The 19764-nt window shown below is 54.7% G+C and overlaps 3 protein-coding genes and 1 non-coding gene across 4 annotated transcripts; 1 reads left to right on the top strand and 3 right to left on the bottom strand.

Annotated features, from left to right (window-relative positions):
- Positions 1 to 689: 689 nt before the first annotated feature.
- C8A04DRAFT_t122 lies at positions 690 to 784 on the bottom strand. The gene has a single exon. It is a non-coding gene; the product is annotated as a tRNA-Ile (tRNA).
- Positions 785 to 1009: 225 nt separating this feature from the next.
- C8A04DRAFT_31679 (S-adenosyl-L-methionine-dependent methyltransferase) lies at positions 1010 to 2473 on the top strand (the record flags this gene model as incomplete). The annotated part of the gene is made up of 1 exon (XM_062781835.1): positions 1010 to 2473. One exon carries the CDS (start codon positions 1010 to 1012, stop codon positions 2471 to 2473), a length of 1464 nt encoding a protein of 487 aa, XP_062634178.1.
- A 168-nt stretch (positions 2474 to 2641) lies between these two features.
- On the bottom strand, positions 2642 to 3476 carry C8A04DRAFT_14616 (uncharacterized protein; the record flags this gene model as incomplete). Its single annotated transcript, XM_062778168.1, has 3 exons — positions 2642 to 2804; positions 2884 to 3205; positions 3350 to 3476. 3 exons carry the CDS (start codon positions 3474 to 3476, stop codon positions 2642 to 2644), a joined length of 612 nt encoding a protein of 203 aa, XP_062634177.1.
- A 5011-nt stretch (positions 3477 to 8487) lies between these two features.
- Positions 8488 to 10120, bottom strand: C8A04DRAFT_31677 (uncharacterized protein; the record flags this gene model as incomplete). Its single annotated transcript, XM_062781834.1, has 4 exons — positions 8488 to 9562; positions 9633 to 9712; positions 9779 to 9970; positions 10043 to 10120. 4 exons carry the CDS (start codon positions 10118 to 10120, stop codon positions 8488 to 8490), a joined length of 1425 nt encoding a protein of 474 aa, XP_062634176.1.
- Positions 10121 to 19764: the final 9644 nt, after the last annotated feature.

Genomic DNA, 19764 nt, shown 5'->3' with positions numbered 1-19764 from the left:
AATGAGACAGCCAAACTCATCCCGAGAGCGAGGGCACTGTCACTATGTTTATAGAGGGTGCTCGGAACAATGTTGGTTATAGTACCCAATGCCATGTTCTTCCAAAAACGAAACGCCAGCGTTAAGATGACATGGTGCGGTAAATCTGAGTAGGTATGACGATTATGTGACGAAGAAAAAGAGTCAGAAAAAGAACTCGTCAAAAATCTCACCACCCACTCATCTCCCCAATCAAGGGGCATGATGGGCGGCTACGAAAACCCCATGAGTTTTGTTTTGGGTGATACCCCTGGGTTCGAACCCGGGGGCCGAGATTTCGTGGTGTACTCTATTGACGCCCACGGCCCCCCCAATGCGCCATCCGGAAGGTCAAGCATTTTTCGGTGGGGGGCGATCGGAAGGAACTGCTCAGCACCGATTTATGAAATTGTAGGTGGATGTTTTTAGGTCGGGAAGGCAGGATGGAAGGAAAGGGTGATGCTGTGGGCGGGTTGAGGCATCCATAATGGCAGGAGTCACTAACAAGTGGACCTCCTTCAGACGGGACGCTCGGTAGGTTTTTTCACAGCAATAGCCGAAAAGATGAGTTGACAAAAGAAGATTACCACTCCAATATCAGTGTTGGGAAGAGACAAGGAGTTTGGTAATCGAAAAAAATGTGAATGGAAACCAGCCAAAAGATATCGCAATGCCCAGTAACAGGATTGAACTGTTGACCTTCGCATACCATATACGGGTGGGACCGGTATTAGTACGACGCTCTAACCAGCTGAGCTAACCGGGCTTGTGAATGAGGAGGTCCATCCGAGAACGGCCTTATAAACGTGCGTCTGCCGCACAGTCTCAACTTGAAAGTGAGTTCTTAATAAAATGAGATGTCGTTCACCTTTTCGCATAGAATGCCCCACTATTTAGATCTCACATCACTACCCGCAAGATCTTACCATATAAATGTTTTAATCACTGTCACTTATAACCTTTTCTTTTCGCAAAGCGTCCTGAAAGAATCATGGGCCGGCCTCCAAAACCAAAACAGAACCCCGTCCAGGCCGCCGTCAGCTCATGGCTAGACTTCCTCCCAACCGACCTCATCGACCTTGTCACCAGCACCACTACCAATGACGCCAATGACATAAAACAAACCCTCCTCTCTGGTGCCCCAAAACGCTGGGTTGTCTACGAGCCCATGGTCCTACTACCCAGCGGTAGTTTCAGCAACCACCCATGGCCCACTCTATTGTCGACAGCCACGTCCGCTCAGAAAGACGAGCTTTGGACGGCCATCCTCCGTGGGATATCACCGCCCGCTCCGAAACCGCCATTAACCCACCTAGCAGTGAACGAGGGTATCCCCTTGCATAACAACACCTTCGGTACCAGCAATGACGACAACAATGAATTAATCGCAAACCAACAACACCAAGAAACGGAAAACCTTCTTCGGTCCCCAACCAACCTCCACCCCCTCTACGGCTCCTTCGGCCCCCTTACCACATCTTCACCGTCATCATCAACAACAACAACCCACCCCTCCGACCCCAACTTCAACGCCACCCTCTGGGTCTCCGCCAAACAAAACGGCCTCATCCAAACCTGGACCCCCCTCCACACCATGTTCAGCCGGGGTAACATCAAAGAAAAAGCCCGACTCCTGTCCTTCCATCAGAACACCGCCACTACTACTAAAACCACCGCCGCCGCCGCCACCAACACTGCCCTCCGCGGCAAATACGCCATCGACCTCTACGCCGGCATCGGCTACTTCGTCTTCTCCTACGCGGCCCTCGGCCTGCGAGTGCTTTGCTGGGAACTCAACGCGTGGAGCGTGGAAGGGCTGAGACGCGGTGCAGAGGCGAATGGGTTTTCGGTGCGGGTTGTTTCACCTCCATCTTCTTCACCTTCACTAGTGGATCGTCCAAGTCCAAGTGAGGGGGAGGATAGCAATGGGGATAGGAAAGAATTAGCCGAGGTTGGGGGAGGGGATGAAGTGGACATGGCCGCGATCCTGGCAGGGCCAGAGCAGATAATTGTGTTTCTTGAGGATAATCGGCGTGCGTTGGAGAGGATACGCCCGTTTCTTGGTGGCCAGGATCATCACGGCGGTTATGCGCCTGGAGGCACCATAGAGGTTGTCCACGTCAATTGTGGTTTTCTACCCACCAGCCAACCTGTATGGCATGATGCATGGGAAATGGCTACTGTTAGTCATACAAGTGGTGGGAGGTTGTCGTCGACGACACTGCCCGGGAGTTGGCTACATCTCCACGAGAATGTTGGGGTGGCAGACATCGAAAAGAGGAAGAGGGAGCTACAAGTGTTATTTGATTCGTGGGCTGGAGAGCAGCGAGAAAGTGCGCAGCAGGGAAGCAAGGCTTTGGTGGAACATGTCGAGCTGGTCAAGACGTACGCGCCGGGTGTGTGGCATTGCGTGTTTGATGTCCGTATTGTCGATCGTGCTAATATCGGGGATTGATACATACCCCCTTAAATCTCGCCTGTCGTTGTCTGTGCTATGTATGCCGCCGCCGGGGCATGGGCATGGGTATGTCGAATCATTATCATTACGTATATAGCGTTCACATGCGTGTATCTGAATATGTGTCTGTGTGTCGTCACCTTGGCACTCTCTCCTGGCGCCCCCTTACTCACGCCGGAATTTAGAAGGAATGTTCGCCTCGATAATGCTCTGCTTGTTGAGCTGCTCCAGTCGTTCTTCCTCCTCTTCCATCTGCTCGTGCTTCTTGAAGTGTTCAATATCTTCGGGGTGCGTGAGGTCCTCCAGCTTGGTGTTTTCATCGTGGTATCTGGACGGGCCAATCAGCATTTATGTCTGTGTCGTTTTCCCTTCTTTCTCCCCTTCCTAATAATAGGCAATTTACTCACTTCTCCCAATGGTGAATCTCATATTCGTACTCGTCATCACCATGATGCCCTGGCCCAGTGCCCATGTCAGGCAAGGTTTTGCCCTGGACATCGATAGCTTTCACGAACTCATCGCGGCTAATGAGACCGTCGTGGTTGGCGTCAAAGAGCGCCATGATGTCGCGCACGATTTCGGCTTTGCGTACCCCAGGGACGTCCTTGTTTGACTCGTCCATCAGTCCGTAGGTGCGCAGGATCTCGTCGCGCTCCCAGCTACCGTCGCCGTTGAAGTCGTGGAGCGAAAAGAAGGAGGCTGCGTCGAAGCCGTCGGCGTGGTGTTCTTCTGTTGGCGAGCCAATGGATCAAGGACGAAAGGGTCAGCGATATGCCCCTTTTGCGTTTTCCTCTCTCGAACCTCTTCCCTCGCATGTTTTTGTTTTCCGTCTCCGTCCGAAACGGCGCACGATGCAAGGACGCTAGATCATACCGGCCATGTGCTTTTGCATCCAGCTTGCGTTCTCATCGACCGGTGGCTTGTGCGACCCGGTCTTGTGGTCTCCGTGCCCGAGGGCGTGCCCGGCGAGCACGGCGATGACGACACCCGTAGCGCGCATTTTGTTGTTTCCTGGCCGACCCGGTTGTTTATTGAATCCACCAGCAGAGCTCCGATATCGCGCCTCCGTCCAGTCTTGTGTGTTGAGTATCAGTCGGCCGAGTCTTTGGGGACGTTTTTAGAAATCGGTTTCGATTGAACAATGCTTGTTCCTTCAATCAGTGCCGAATGATGTTGTTGAATCCGATGCCAAGATTTCGAAAAGAGACAAGCTCTGGGCGTGCAGTGGCCTGGGCCACAGGCCCCTGTTCCAGGCCGTGCCAGGGACGTTGCAAGGGAGCTCGTGGCTTTCATCCGACGATCAATGACAACATCTAAGCGTTGGGGCATGGCCAATGTAAAAGGGTCAAAGTTATGGCAAAAAGTTAAAAGAACGGAAACCCCCCGCGAAGAGAGAGCAAAAGTGATTTCGTATTCGGTCTCTTAAACCTTCCTTTTGGGAAACACCAGACCTCACAACTACCTTTTGGAGGTTGCCCCTTCCCTTTCCAGCACTGGGCAACGGGGCTCCAGCGGGGCACCGCGCACAAATTCACCAAAAACCTCAAGAGCTTATCCCAGCTCCCCACCCCAGCAGCCTTCCTCGAGATCACCGCCGCAGCGCTTGCAACACGGCCACCGATTTCCGCCAATCACGGAGTCAAGGAATCATTGCCAGCCGGCGCTAATGGCATGTGGGTGGCATGTGGGTGGCCCGTTTGGAACATGTTTGGTCCCCGAGGCGCTTTGATCTTGGAGTTGGACGAGGACGAGCAAGCGTTTTGATCAGCTTTAAAAGACTGCGAAGGACTGCACACATGTGCCGAAAAGACCGCCGACCATGTGATGACGTCTCGGCGTTGATCGATGCGCGGTTTGAGTGGAGAGGGAGCTGTTCCGTTGGATGGGAACTTTGCCTTTACTCCAATGGAGGTGGATAGACCTCCAGGCCACCTCCCGCACTACGCGCCATGCACAGCAGTGTTGCGTACGAGACTCAAACGAGGTTGCATTCTTAACCAGCTCGCTCGGCCTTCCTCCCCTTGGCTTCTCGAAGAGCGGTCCCCGAGGCACCCGTCAAGGACAACAGACTGCTACTCATGCGGAGTACAGACCAGGCTATCACCATGCGTCATATCGGAACTTCCTCCTTTACCTCTTCTTCTCCCTCTCTCACCGGGCCTGGCACTTACGCTCTCATCTTCACGCTCACTCGTCTCACTCGCACGCCGATGAGGAACTCGCTGGATGACACGGCAGACCGCCCGCAGCGGCACCACACAAACACGGACGCCACAACCTCGACTACGCCATTACCCGGGATTGTCAACGGTCCTGACTTCATTTCAAGCGCGCGCCAATTTTCTTCCAGAAGGGAGCCCAACTCCGGAATCTGGAACCGAGCACCGGACACCGTCTCAAACGAACTTTCTTGATCTGCAGTTGCATCGGCATCAATGTCGGCGGCTCGCCCATTGAGCCGGAAATGCTGTCAATGGTAGATCCCGCGCACTGCTCGTCTAACCGCCTAACGACTGTCGTGTCTTGGTACCCGTCCATTGGCCCGGCCGTCTCCAGTACCACCTCCCAGCTGACTCCCAGGACGGCAAGACAAAGACGAGACGGATGAGCAACGCATCAAGCAAGCAATGCGGCATAGGCGAGCGGCCGTTGCGGCCACGGAGTGGCCGAAGTACGGCTGGGGCAAAGCAGCCATATAATCTATGTACGCCTCCCAATCACTGACTTCCCCGTTTGGTCTTAGAAGGTTGCTTTTGCCATTTCCCGCTCCCTTCTTCTGCCTTCTTGCAAAATGATGGCCGAGGGACCCCATCTTTACTTCACCTCGTCAAAGCTACTCATGAATCTCTTTCATTACGCACACCCTTGGCTCCGAGCGTTACTTATCGTTTCACCAGGGGGGACAAACGGTTACCCGGAGCTGGTTCGAGCAGTACAACGGTTGTGGTCACTTACACTAACAAGCCATCTCGACACACTTCGCCTCCGCAATGTAACTTACCCGACCGAGTTTTGTCCGGCCCAATCGCTAAGCGGTAGTGCTGTCTGTTGTACATCAGAGTGAGAACAAAACGGGCGGCTTGCAGCTTCGCCGACAGTGTCTCCGGTGCTCAGCAAACAAAACATCCGTCCACCCGCGATGCATTCCCCCTTTCCCATTCTCTCTTTTCAAATTGCTACCCTTACTTCGCAGACCACCATCTTGAAAACGGCCTGCACCCAAGCCGGGCAGCTGCCTTCTTTGATAATTCCCTCCGTCCGGTTATTGCGCCACGTGTCGGCATATGCAACGCGGAAGCGGGCAAACACGGTACAACCTATGAGACTTCAGTCATTACACGAGACCTTGGGCGTATCCACCGGCTTGGGGGCACAATAGTCATGGCTTCTGGCTATCATCCCCTTTGCCAGCCGCCGTCTTTTCTCCACGCTCTTCTTCCGCAAACGAGGGTGTAGTTGTCTTAACGGAACTCCTTTCAGCGGAACACCATTCTTCCATATGTCAAAAGACGACAGCAAACAGCGGGGCTTTGTTGTTTTTGATGGGATGAATGCTAGGACGTCTATTTGCAAGCACGACTTCTGGGCCTTGATCTTGCTTACCCCTAATACATTCACAGATAGGACCGACTTGACACGGCAATAGAAGACAAGACTTGACGTTAATCATTAAGCTAGACAAAAGCCACCACCAACAAACCAGGAAACGAAGGCGATCAACTATGGGTACATGAGAATCGAAAGACGTGCTGCCGCCCACCGACTGAGTCATTTTCCCCACCAAAACCCGCCTCCACGACCTCAAGAGCGCCTCAACACCGATACACACTCCCCAAACACCAAAGGAAAACAGCTGCTAACCCCTCTTGAGAGGATAACGGGCTTGCTCCTGATTCGGTTATCACAATCGGATACCGAACGATGGGTTTGCTGAACTCCACTTGGGAGGACTCGCATGAAAGAAGTTGCTTCCTCCACCTCCACCACCATTCCAATCAAGTCTCAGCAGGCCTCATCCCTGAATGGCAAAGCAGAAAACAAGGCAAGCCAAACGTCTGCTGTCTCTTCCTCAGTCTCTCCACCCCGCACTCCTCACACACTTGTCTCGCCCCCTCCCCAACCTTCTTTCTTTTCTCTTCTTAGCAGACATCCCGTCCGTGAACAAGAAAAGTACAGCAACACCATACTCCCCTAAAATACGCCGAGAGGAAGACGAAAAGAAGAAGGAGACGCCCACCGGCTATTCCAGCCCTTCAAGCCCTTCGGGGTCGTCAGCCCGCCGAAATCCCAGATACCCTCACCACATCGGCAACCGAGAAGAGAAGGGAAAGTCGTTATTCATGGTCAATAGGAGGAAGGAAGTTTCGTCAGGGGAAATAAGCAAAGAGAGCAACGACAACGGAAGATAACGGGAGAAAAAGCACGACGAAATGGAGGCTAAGGGAAAAAGAGGTCGTTGCACGTCCAACCATCAATCATCAACTTCACCCCTTTTCACCCCTGAGATTGTCATACCCATCATACCCAAAACACCACCCCACTAACCCAACAACCCTGACGTGGAAATCAAGAACAACCACCCAAACGAGAACCAAAGCAAAGGAAATGAGAAGCAGGAAAAGCATGAAGGGCTAAGACCCCAAAACCCCTCGTACTCACTCGACCGATACAGCGCGAGAGGCAGCTTGGCTCGCTCAACCCCCCAACCCGAACGCCGGTTCAGGGTCCGGTTCGTTGGCATCATATCTGATCTGTGGAGGGGTTGTCGAGGCACAACGTGTGTGTGACTTTGGCACCCCCCCACGGATTCAAACCTCCCACGGAATCAACCCCCCCTATTCCTCAGGGTCGCCCAGCTCCCGACGACAACGATCCTTGAAGACGACGAGGAAGTACGCCTAGGAAGAGTCGACAGGATTCGAAAGCCGGGGCTCGGCCACCCTAGGAGAAACGACAGAAGGGAAGAGTATAAAAGATTGGAGAGAAGCCGTGGAACGAGGAGCAAGGAGACAATGGGAAATGGGACCGACCGACATCATCCACGCCAGATCCGATCCTTAAGAAATTACGACTGGAAAAAGAGAAAAGAAACAACTTTTTGGTCTGGATTGTTTGTTCAGGAGAAAATGAAAGAAGAACGGGTATCCCGCTTTTATGGGCGCTGATTGCCTGCCTGCCTGTATGCCATTGGCCGCTGGGGTTCCTGTCCCATCCTCCTCTCTTTTCCCTTTGGCCGTCCACGTCCGTCCCATCGACCTCCCGCCGTACGCCAACGATCGACCACCCGTAACCCTATCTGACAGTGCCCCCCGAAACCCATCAACTTCCCGAACTACCTTAATCATTACCAGTTAACGATCACGAAAGCCCCCGAACCGATAAACCGATGCAAGACAAACCCGAAAACAAGGAATACCAGACATGATAACAGTACGGCATAACATGAAACATGACACTGACATTAGGATGAAAAGGAGGGTGTGGGGAAAACAAAGAAAAAAACATGACTAATCATACACAGAACAGAAACTAACTCGGTGAGGAAAGAAAAAGAAAAGCGGGGGGGACACCGAGGGAGAAAGTGGGGAGTAACGGCCAGCGTGATGAGCTAGCGGTCACGAAAATCGATGGGCGTAGTTCACAAACCCAGCCCAGCCCAGAGGGCTACGACGACGACGCCATGACGCCACAACACCACGACTGATTCGACGCCGATGTTCCATAGACGACGACGACATTCCACTCGATAGCCAAGGTCGACAGCATGCGCGTGCCACGCGTGCCGCGCTCACGGGGCATCTCCAGAATGCGTTGTTTTGTCAACAGGACAAGGCGCAGAAGCAAATGCCAAAGGTATCAAGTTTGGCGGCTTTTGTATCTTTCGATGGTGCGGGGGTCGAGCTCGAGCTTGGGCCCAGGTATCGAGGCCTAGGCCACAGAACGCGTGGGGGCGGTATCCACAACCAACCCATCTCCTGACCTTTTGGGCGGTCCGATCACATGTGAACTCCTCACATGTTATCCACACGGGCGCTGGGCAGCTGCATAGTCGGGTCGTCGAACTCGATCTTAGCGTCGCCCCATGGATCAAAGCTGCCACCTATGCCGTATGCCGGCATCGTCCCGATAGTCGGTACCGCCACATCAAGAGGAGGCTGGTACTGCGCAGCGTCATACCACTGCTGAGGGGCCGCCGCCTGTTGCTGCTGCGCCTGCTGCTGGTGCTGTTGTGGCTGCTGCTGTTGTTGCTGGGCAGTCTGGGCCCGCTGCTGCTGCCTCTGCTGCTGCTGTTGCTGCGGTTGCTGCTCTGGCGCAGCTTGTTGCGGTGCTGCGTGGGCCATGATAGTGCCGGCCGCAGCTTGAGGGGAGGGCACCTGACCCGGGAATGGCATCATCTGCGTCGCCTGCTGGGTCACTGGGCTTGCGGCGTGCAGCGCGAAGGTCGAGTCTTGTCCCGGTGGTACATGGGTGTAAAACCCACCACCCTCCTGCGGGCTTCGTGTTGCCGCAGGTGGGAAGCCGTCTGGGTTGTGGTGCGGCAACCCCAACTCCGCGTTGCCTTGGTATGGGATGTTGAGTGGGAGCCGGCCGACGCCCTGCCGAGGAATTTGCTGGTATTGTTGATGGTGGACGGCTGTGCGCTGATTGGCGTTCATCGTGGCAACCGCCGGGTTATTCTCTTCCGTAATGAAGTAATTATGGTGCGGAATATTTCCTGTCCGCTGCAGCATCTGCATCCCCGGGTGTTGCTGGGCATGGAGCTGCGTTTGGCCAAGACCGGCAGGCCCGTTGTACTCGCCCCCCCCGTTAGACGAGATGCTGGGTCGGTGGCCGTTGTACTGCTGCGTCATGTCATAGGCACCCATTTGCTGGCCAAGGTTGGCAAACGCAGCCGCCCGTTGAGCTTGGTGGCCTGCGTGATGGCCCATGATGGGTGGCGGGTGTGGCTGCCACGGCATGGCGTTAGGACTCTCGGGCGTGGGGGGCGCGCTCTCACTTCCGCCGTCGGAGTCGGACCCCGTGGAATGATAGCCTCGTTGGTGTGTTCGCTTGTAGTGCTTGACCATCGTGGTTTTACGACAGAAGCTGTTCGAGAGGCGGTGTGCCGCGGTTAGTGCCAGGCTTGAGCTTCAGTAGAGCAAGTGCATGAACGTACCTCTTGGAGCATCCATGGTGATTGCACATGTAGGGGCGCTTCCCTGTGTGAATCCGGCGATGCCTCGCCAGGCTGGAGGACTAGTGTTGAAGTCAGCAACTGAAAGTCTGGGAAGTAGGGAGGTTGTTCCAAAGGCAAGGCCGTACATCTGAGAATTGCTTCCCACATCCTTCGTGGTGGCAGTGGTGCGGCTTTTCACCAGTGTGGGTGCGGGTATGGACAGTCAAGGCACTCCTCTGGATGAAGCTCTTTCCGCATGCCTCGAAAGTGCACTTATACGGTCGCTCGTTGGTGTGTATCCGGTAATGTCTTTGCAAATCAGACTTTCGGTTGAAGCCCTAGCAGGTGATGGGTCAGCTCACTAGCTGCGTCACGGTGGCGGATTGCCTCGATGGGACGAAAATACGCACTTTGGAACAGCCGTCCCAGTCGCACTGAAAGGCGCGGGCAGCGGTCGGTTCGTTGTCGAGTATTTCCATAACTTCCATTCTGTTATGGTTTGTGGGCGAGTTGACCTTGTTAAGTTTCCTCGCGCACGAGGGCGGCTCGAGGGCGGCTTGAGACCACCTTCTTATTTAATAACAACAGTCTCGCTAGTTCGCCTTTGGAGAGCGCGGGGCGTGTGGGGATAGAGCTTGAAAGGCTGGCGAGCTGGTGAGCTGGCGAAGCAGGGGGGACCAAGCGGCGATATTCGCCTCAGTATACGGCGAACGACCGTTTACCCCGGCGAACTTGGACAGGGCCGTGAGCTTCGCCAGTCCGTGGGGGAAAAACCGTTCGTGAGCAGACAATACCCTGGTTCGGAGGGCATGCCCGAGCGTAATCTTTTTTAATGCGACCAGATTATCAAGGTTGCCGGTGTCGTTCCTCTGAAGCGCCGGGGGAAACCAATCTTGGCTCGAAACTGAAGTCGAAGGATGGGCGCGAGGGCCTCTTTTATGTGTGCAAAGTCTTCCGACGTCAGCAAAATCGAGATGTCGAAAGCAACCCGACACACGGCGACGTATTTGGTGTGTTGTGGGTAAAGGGGTCCGAAAAAAGTATGTCCTATTGATTATGGATACCGTTATCACCAGCAATCAGCGTGGATGAACTGTACTGGCGCGTATAAACAAAAGTGACAAAACACGAGGCTGTTCGCGACGAATAGTGACGAAAAGGTGGGCGGGAGTCCCGGTCTTAAGGATTCAGACGAGGTGATGCTCAAAGACTGACAGGGAACTTGGGACCACGAGCCTTGACCGGGATGGGGTGAGACTAGAATGACGGCAACGGAAGCAAGGGCACGGCCAAGGGCCGAGCCAGAAGATGCAAGCAAGTCACTTCGTACCTTCTGTGGCCCCGGCGTCGCGCTAGTGCTGCAGGAGTCGAGGTCGCGGGGCTAAATTTTTTAGTCCGGAGGGCTGGAAGTCCAGACGTCGAGTCCGGGCGTTTCAGACGGGGGGTGTGCCACGAGCGGGACGCACACCCTCCACTCCGCAGATCCTCGACGCGAGGGGTTTGCTTTGAACTCTGCTGCCCGTGCCTCGACGCAGTTCGTTGCAAGTGCCCGGGAGGGAAAGAGGGGGTAGGGATTTGCACGTCCCTCGACAAGGACACACCGTCGTTGATTGCCGAACGAGATGGCGAGAAGGGGTGCAAAAAGCCGGCTTGAAGTTCGTCAACAAGGCGTGTGCGTTTCTCCAACTTTCGGAGCTTTCCTTCGTTCGTCGGTTGGCTTCAAGTGGGATGGATGTCGCGGCCCGCCCAGGGCTTTGCGCTGATACCTTCTGCCAGTCCAAGAAGGAAGGAACGAGAAAGGGCAACCTCGTGCAGACTGGGCTTGGACCTGCCAACAATCATGAACTGCCGGGTTCCTGCAGTTGCAGTCGAACCCAAGCAGTAAAGGATGACCTTGATTCCGGTCGGAACTTGGAAGGCCTAGCCGTTGCTTCTTGCGGAAGCAGAGAACCCGATATTGGCCGAGACAGCGGGGAGAAGCTGGTGGTCAACGTTCTCGGCCCGGTGCTGTGGCGAATGGCTCCTGGATATCGAGGCTCACGGAAGACCAACAACACCTTCACGTCTTAAGTGCAAGCGTTGGATCAAACGAAGAGCGGAGGAGAAGGGGCGGTTGCGATCCCGCCCACCCGCCGATATGATCGAGCGACCACGGCGAACCGGACAACGCCAATGATGGTTGTCGCTTGCTGTTTCTCGTGGGCGCAGGGATATGAGAACCCTGCGACTCCAATGAAGCTACCGAGTACACAGTACTAGATGGACGAAGCGGCACAGCGCAACTTCGGTGTCGTGATCCTCGCTCGGCTAGTCGCCAGGTGCGGTGTGGAGAAGAGGGAAGAGACTGATACGGGATGCGGCAATGGAACCAGGTGAATCGAGTTGCAGATGATGCGGTGCGGTCTGGGCTCCCGTTTTGCAGGCTGTGGTGTTCTCCTACAAGTATTGCAACCTTGGGTGGATCGCGGCGGTGGGCAAAGAACGAGGTGCCCCGAGCACACTCCTAGTAAGTTTGTTGAGAGTAACTCTCCTTCCAAACCAGTGTTGTTGTCAATGACTATCTACCGGGGGCTTCCTCGAGCTGCGGTGGTGGCTCTGTGTTCTGAGATGATGTCCTCTTTGGGGCTGAGCGGCTGACCTCGTAGAGCAACACCGGCGCAAAAGAAGGTACTTATATTGGATTTAAGAAGTTGAACCTTGTTCTCGCTGGAAAGCTTTTGTGCCTGGGCACGTCGTAGGAAGACGGGGAGTAGGGAGGCGAATTATGCGGGAGTCACACGATTCCAGCGTCCCTGTATGTTCCTCGTCTGAGTGTAGGATCTCAGCCGCGCTAGGTGCTCACGAGGGCGACCAGCGTTGGTAGACTACGTAGTTTTGCAAACTAATCTTCGGCAACAAGTGTCCTGCTCGAAAAGGTAAGGCGCTGCTTTAAGCCGCAACAGTATGGGAGAACGTTGTGTTGAGAATTATTCTTTGAAGAAGCACGTCCACGTTGCGCTGTAACATATTGCAGGCAATCAACTGGCCGTGGTGAACTAGTTAGTGGTCTGGAGGTGTAGAATCTATCAACGAGGCCGCTCGACTCGGCGGACTGGGGGGAGTGTGAACACCCACCCCCCCTCCACCGGCCCCGTCTTTTTCTCTTTTCTCTATTTTCTCATTTTATCCGAGCCTTTTCTCGAAACAGCAACCTACCAGCAGCCATGATCGGCAAAAAGACAGCCAGGAACATGCGGAAGGAAACGGTTACCATTCCCTGCAGCCCCAAAGATGCAGCTAACGAGTTCCTTTGAAAATTGTCTGTTCAGTACTGAACCGTAGAATTAAGAGTTTCGGCCTGCTCTCGAACACTTCACCTCCACTCGATCTCCTCGTCACGGGGTCACTTGAGCCGTAGGAGTTCGGGAAGGACATAAACGTTTCTTGGCTTGGCATAACACAGAGGGAATATAACTTCCCTTCCCGCTCCAGGGGCAAGCTCAAAACGCGGTGTTTTTGGATGAATTGGGGAACGGGAACGGGACGGCTTGCCGGCGGCGGGCGATGGCTAGCTGATGTGGGTGGTGAGGAAAGGAGACATACCGCACTGGGACGAGCGGGAAAGAGCACAACCCTAGAAATCCCAGAAGGGGAGGGATTTGGGCTAGGTCGTCCCTTCCACAGGACACGCAGCTCAGGCAAGAAAGAGCAACCCAGAAAGCCATTGCCGTTGTTCAACGCCGGGCAAATGCGAGCGAGACATGCGGGACGCAACACCCTCTCCTGTGTCCCTGTCTCAATTCCCTTCCTCCCAAAAGGCTGCTCAGTCGATGGGCCGATGCCCGATGGGCAACTGCTTCATCAGGGGGGGTTGCTCTTTCCCCCTCAGTCGGGTGGGACCCCCATCGAAATCTGGTTGTGTCCTCCTCCCTTTGCGGCCAAACTGCTGCCGCACGGACTTGAGATGGCACTTGCACGCAGGGCCCCACCTGCGATATCCCAGCTTGCCAGGTACCGACCGGGGTCCCGAAGAGGACATCCAACCCCTGCTTGGACAGGCCGCAGCCCATCCGGCCTCGAGACGACCCTCGAAGACAAGGGGTCCCAGACCGGCCGTCCGGGGTGTGCCGCTGGTGAGCCTGGGGTGGGCGTTCCCCGCGAGATGGGAAGCGAGCTGCTGCCCAGGCGAGAGCTCTGCGGGCAAGGCCGTGAAGCCAAAGCCGAGCAACCTATGGAAAGATCGGAGGCTGCGAGACAACGGCCCGTGGTGCTGGGAAAGAAAAGAAAAATAGGTGAAATGAGAACTAAAATAGGCCACGGCGCAAACCCCAACGGCCGAGCCGCAACCTAAAAGCCACGCATGGCCGGAGAGTGTTAGCCGAAACCCATCGATCGAAAGACAAATTCCGGTGGAAAGTGGATCTTGATAACAGCATGAGGTAGGAGCGGAAAGGAAGCCACCGTCTCATGAGTAATGAGTTCGGTCGCACCTTCCCGGCGCCATCGGTAGGCTCTTTCCGGTGGATCAAGGCGTTCACGTCGTCACACTAATTAATCTCTTCATTCTGGCTGGGTGGGTGCGTTTCCCGTTCCACTTCCATGGAGGCCCTCTAGTGCTATTAGTTGATACCGTCGCAGACGAGAGATCGCGCCTTGGTGAGTGATATTACGCGCATGAAGAGATCGATGCGGCGGCCGATAGCTCCATTTCTCTGTGTTCCAGTTGTGAAGGCAATCGAACACCCTGCAGCGGTCCAGCATGGCCCAGCATCCACTAACAATACGAAGACAAGAAAAAGGGGAATGGCTGCGGTGATGGTGCAACATACGCAGCAATCGCAGCCAACCCTTGACTCCCATTTCTCGGGCTGAGTCCTCATTCTAAGGTGCGGTACCCGGAGCCATCATCCAATTGCCGGCGCCAGTAGGGATTGAAAAAAAAGAGCAGAAGGCAGCATCATTCAGCTGCGATGAGATCGATGCGAGTGTGTGTGTTTCCGATGCTTGGGATACACAATGTCTCATACCTCGTTCCGCCGGCTTGGTCGCCGGCAGCTATCCGAATCAAGAAAGACCCTGTTGATGTTGTGGCGTCGAGAGAAACTAACTCTCCGAAAACAACGAAGCCGTCAGCCACCACATCGAACAGGAGTTTTGGACGTATGGGCAACGAGCTGCATCATGCCAGGGCGCGTTCCGAAGCGGCCTGATGGATGCTGGCTTTAGCCTGACCCTTGTTGTTGACTGGATTCTTTGTTGTTCTCCAACCCCAAGGGATAATGCTTGGATACTTTTACCCCGCTGCTGCGGGAGGCCGATGACCCGCCACCGGCTTGCGGAAGAAGAAACAATTCCATTCTGGCGTTGAGAGAGGGAGGGCAGGGCACAAGACAAGAAGCCTTGAGGGGCGGGAGAGGAATGACAAGAGCCAGCCCTTATGGACAAAAAAGCCGGTGGGGGGCGGGCTCTTACCCGGTGCTTTGACGCGCCCCAAAGGTTTTTCTTGTAGCACGATCGCCGTCCAAGTCAAGAGTAGCAGCAGCAGGGGTTATTCCGTTTCCGCTTCCCGTACCGAGCCGCTTCACCCGGTTGACCTCACGCATGGAGGTCAGAAATTTCTGCCGGAAAGAGCCATTGTTGTTTTACCAGCTTATACCGATCGTCATATTTTATCTTCTATTTCACACTACACTAGTCGCAAGGCCACGAGGCGGGTGTCGATATCAGCCACAACAACCCTTCCGTACAGCCACCACCACCACCGACGGCGAGAGGCGTTCCTAATCACGTAACTAACTCAAAAAGGCTGAGATGTTTTTATTCAAATCACGACACCTCCAGGCGGGCTGTTGCCGTTAACCGTTCTCATGCCTTCTCCGGCACACTACACTAGTGTTGGGGAAATGGATGAAATGTGCTGAATGGCAATGATTACACAGCGACGGGTCAGCACACAGCCAGCGTTGGAAGTCCCTCACGGCACTTTGGCGGACTCATCAACAAAACGGGCAGAGACTGCGAGGTGACAAGAAACCAATCTCGACTGAGTGGGCCGGTAAACATCTCACCAATGGCAGTCGACGGCTCTGACAAGCATCTCTGAATTGCCTGCCGCCGTCTGATTTGAACAAGCCAAGCTCCTCGCTTCAAAGGATTGAATGCCGTAACGGATATGAAGGTATCGCATACTTCTTCTGCAGCGATCAACAGGGTCTTTTCTCTGCTTGAACATGAAAATTTTCCTTGGCTGCTGCACATTCGAGTGGCCCCGAGCCCTGGGGTCGTGCAGACGTCATGAAGTGGAGATTTTTCGGAGAAATATCGAGCGAACGACTGCATTTGAGACAACAGAAGAAATATTCAGCAAAACGTTGCACAGAAAATAAGAAACCTTTCCTTCGGAAGCCGCATCCAAAAAGATGTGTCTCGCTGGCGATTCGGGTTCCGGGTAGCGAACGGTTCTGGGAGTGGCCAGGAGCTTCAACCCGGAACCGCGACGAGCGGTCAATGCCGGCCTGGCTGTTTGCTTGGTTCGGAATGAAACAACTGAAGCCACAGATGCCCATGATCCGCCATTTTCTTTGCCTGATCAGCCCGTCTTGCTGCAGATGCCAGGGATTCCCCAGATTCGAGTCCTTGGGAGGAGCAGCGAGGGTTGGGAAGGGTATTTGCGGCGGACCTCAACAGCGGAAGTGCGTGTTCCCTCCCGTCTCTGCTCACCCGTCCGCATGCCCCCTCGACCAACTCTCGTTGAGCAAACTGGCACCACTGAGAGAGACTCTTTCTGTCCTCCTTTTCGGCCATGGGTTGACAGATGCGACGAGGAAGGTTGCGTTACCAGGACGCCGAGGCGGGTGGTTCCTCCAATGCTATTGTGGCGCTGTTGAGACCGCGGGGTGGCTGGATGAAGATTTGCATGAAAAGTCTGGGGTAAATCTCATTCCCATTGGAAGCATCTCAACCCTGGGATGCGGGACGGCTCGGCTTGTCGAAGGGACCGCAGCGTCAGCAGGCGCACCGGGTCGGCCGCAATGTGAGTTGCTCGCGGTACCAACCGTACTATGCTGGGAGAACGTGGGCGAATACTAACGAAAGGGGCGTGCGCCGCACTCAACCAGGCTCGTCAGGCTCGACCCAAGCCTTGCTCAGCCGAGCCAGTTGTTGTGCGCGGTCTGGAACCGTCGTGACATTGGGCTGGTCCTCTCCCTAACTTTGGTTGCCTGTAAGTGAGGTAGGAGTCACCTGGCCAAGTGTGCTGCTGCTCGCTGCGGATGGGGAAGCGCAAGAACTGCATTCCAGCCGCTTAAGCATCGAGAACCTTGGCCGTTGAAGGTTGCAAAATCTGGGGTGCGTGCCGGACGGGATCGAGCCCATGCCGAGATGTTCATTGCTGCGATCCAAAAAGGGCCATGAGAGGCCTGAAAACTCGCGTGTGGCAAACCTAAATGCGAACACGGCTCGTAGTACATGCGAACCAGAGTTGGAGAAGGCCGTGGTGTTCGGGACAAGCTGTCCCCTATTCGGACCCTCCACCGCGCAGTTCAAGCGTCCTCCTCCATGCCGCGCAATCGATAAGATTTTCTCACGGCTACGGTAGCTTTGAAACGATAAGTGCGGCTAAACGTGCCTCTGAATCTGAGCTTCCCATGACGATAACTACAATGTCCTATGTTGTGCAGATCAATCGGTGGAGAGCTCCGGCAGTTCAGCGCTTCGAGAGCATTCGAGCCGATCCACAGGAGCTGCGGAAAGAAGGAACCAGCATTCGAGATCGGAAAAAACTCCGCCAAGATCCCACGCATGTCCGTGCGCAACCACGAGGGGCCCGACGGGAGGTTCTCCCGCCATGCTCAACAAAGGCAGGCCCAAAAATACCCCGCTTCCCAGATTTCAACACCAACTCAGACTCTCAGAGTATCAACTCGTCAACTCCTCTCAACCTCTCGCACCTCAATCTTGACCAGCTGCCAGCAGGGGCGAAGATGTGCCCAGAAAACGCCACTTCAGCAACTAGGACTGCATGCGACAGCTCCGGTACTACGTTTCCGCCCGTGCAGCGCGGGGCAGCGCGGGAAAATCAAGCAAAGGGACAGCCAGTTCGACGTCGCTGCCGCTCTTGCAGCTAGGTAGGTTGCCCAGGAACGAACACTTGGCTCGAAGAGGGCGACCCCAATGTCTCTTTTGGGCATCGTAGGTCACAATGGTGGTTGCACAACCGACTACCTCGTGGTCCTCCCCCGCGGGGGACTGCAGTCAAGGGCCGTCGCAGGACGGGAAGGGTCTGACGCGGGGTCGCACGCTTGACTGGATAAGGGTAGGAGTGTCAACTCATTTAGTGTCCTTCAGATTTCCAATACCTGACACATTCACAACCCCGACTCGTCCACTCTACACTGATTATGTTCTAGCCCAAGGACTCAGAATGCCGTTGGTGATCATTTGCGGCAGCTGCAGACCAAGCCCCTCGCCAACGTCCGCAATACCCTAGCACTACCGGCGCTTTGATGGCACCTTATTCATCCCGTCATCAAGCATATGCACCAGGGGCTGGAACCCATGAATTCCGATGCATAGCTTTCGACGAATTGACAAATTGACAAAGAAAATGGATTCGCGCACCGGATGTGACGAGATATCAAAACCACCCAGCAGTGTAAGCCAGGCCGTCCCGACATGTGCATCCTCCCCTCGACACATTTCGATCCCGTTAAGCTCCAAAGAATGAGCCAATCGATAGCGTCCGTATTAAATGGTGGTGCGGCCGATCCGGGACGCGAACCCTTAAGCGGGCCGTTTCTCATTCCACTTCCAACTCGCGGCGACGCTTCGCTTGCGCTCCTGCGTATCGGCAGCATGGCCAAAAGCAATATGAAGCCAATGGATGGGATTCATCGCTTGCCGCTTCCCCTAGGTTTTCATGTAACCACTGAGGCTTGATGGGGGTAGATCTCGGAATCTAGGTATGTACCGTCCAGTTTCATGTTATCTGATCCTGACTTGTCAGCGACCTTGTGCCGTGCTGCGTCTTCATCTGGGTGCCTTCATTTGTCCTCCTCGATGAGTATCAATTCCCAAAATACCTAGCGCCGTGGCGTTACTTTTGCGGGGGGTTCCGATTTACCCAACCATTCTTGGTCTATCCTAACAATGTCCCCTACTCGATAAAGAGTGGAAAGAGGAGAGAGATGCTTCTCCTTTCGTTCATTATCGTCTCCTCATGACCAGCCCCGCCCATGACCAGCCCAGAGCCCACTGTTGCAGGGATAAAACGTGGTCCACGTGGGAAGTTATTCTTTCGCAAATCGGAATTCTTCAGGATCTTGTCCCGGCTGTCTCGCCAGCCAATGAACTGCGGGAATCCGCATCACTTGATCTGAAACGAGGTCGAAACAGAAACATTTTCACCCACCTTTTCCCCTCCCCCTCTTCACGAAGACGGTCAGTCTTCAATAACAACAACAGTCCGAGCGTCTACATCATTATATCCTGCCCGGTAGCTGCAAATGGCAGCTTCTACCATATGGTTTAGTTACATTGAGTTGGTCAATTGCTTTTCTTCTCTTCGAGACACCTCTGGGTTCCCGTAACGGTCTTTGAACCGATCCCGCGACGATCCGGTAGGAAATTGTGGAGCACCCAATATTTTCAGCAAGGGGGTGCGGGACGGCGGACACAGACCAGCCGTTCACGGCCCCCACTCCGACAGCCAACGGACGCCGAACCGCTTTCACCGCACACGCCATTATTCCATGACAACACTATACAGGTACAATCGAGAGAGGAAAGCTTTGTTGTGGCTATTCGCCGAATGAAGGGGAATTTAGTTTCTTGTGTTTAACTGGGTACCCGACCGTTACGGCTCCTCATACCTGCTCACCGGCCTTGGGCAGACCCCGCAAATCACAACCAGGCTGTCCCGCCCTCCACCGGTACCGTACCCACCTGACATGGCCATTCGTCAGCAAAACACCACCCAGCAGCATTTCAGATCGCTTGGGCATGATCTGACTTCCGCAACCTGGTCAACAACAAGCGATGGTCTCGACCAAGACCCTTGCAAAGGATTGATGTCCGCCCAACGAAATTCCGTCAGCCATGAGGAAATGGGTCCTCTTCGGAACTCGGAATCCAGCCGAGCGAGGTTGAACGCACA

The sequence above is a fragment of the Dichotomopilus funicola genome (assembly GCF_033296635.1).
Source record: "Dichotomopilus funicola strain CBS 141.50 unplaced genomic scaffold C8A04scaffold_70, whole genome shotgun sequence".
Lineage (NCBI taxonomy): Eukaryota > Fungi > Ascomycota > Sordariomycetes > Sordariales > Chaetomiaceae > Dichotomopilus > Dichotomopilus funicola.
Note: the sequence above shows the minus strand (reverse complement) of the source record. Positions and strands in the feature narration are given on the sequence as shown.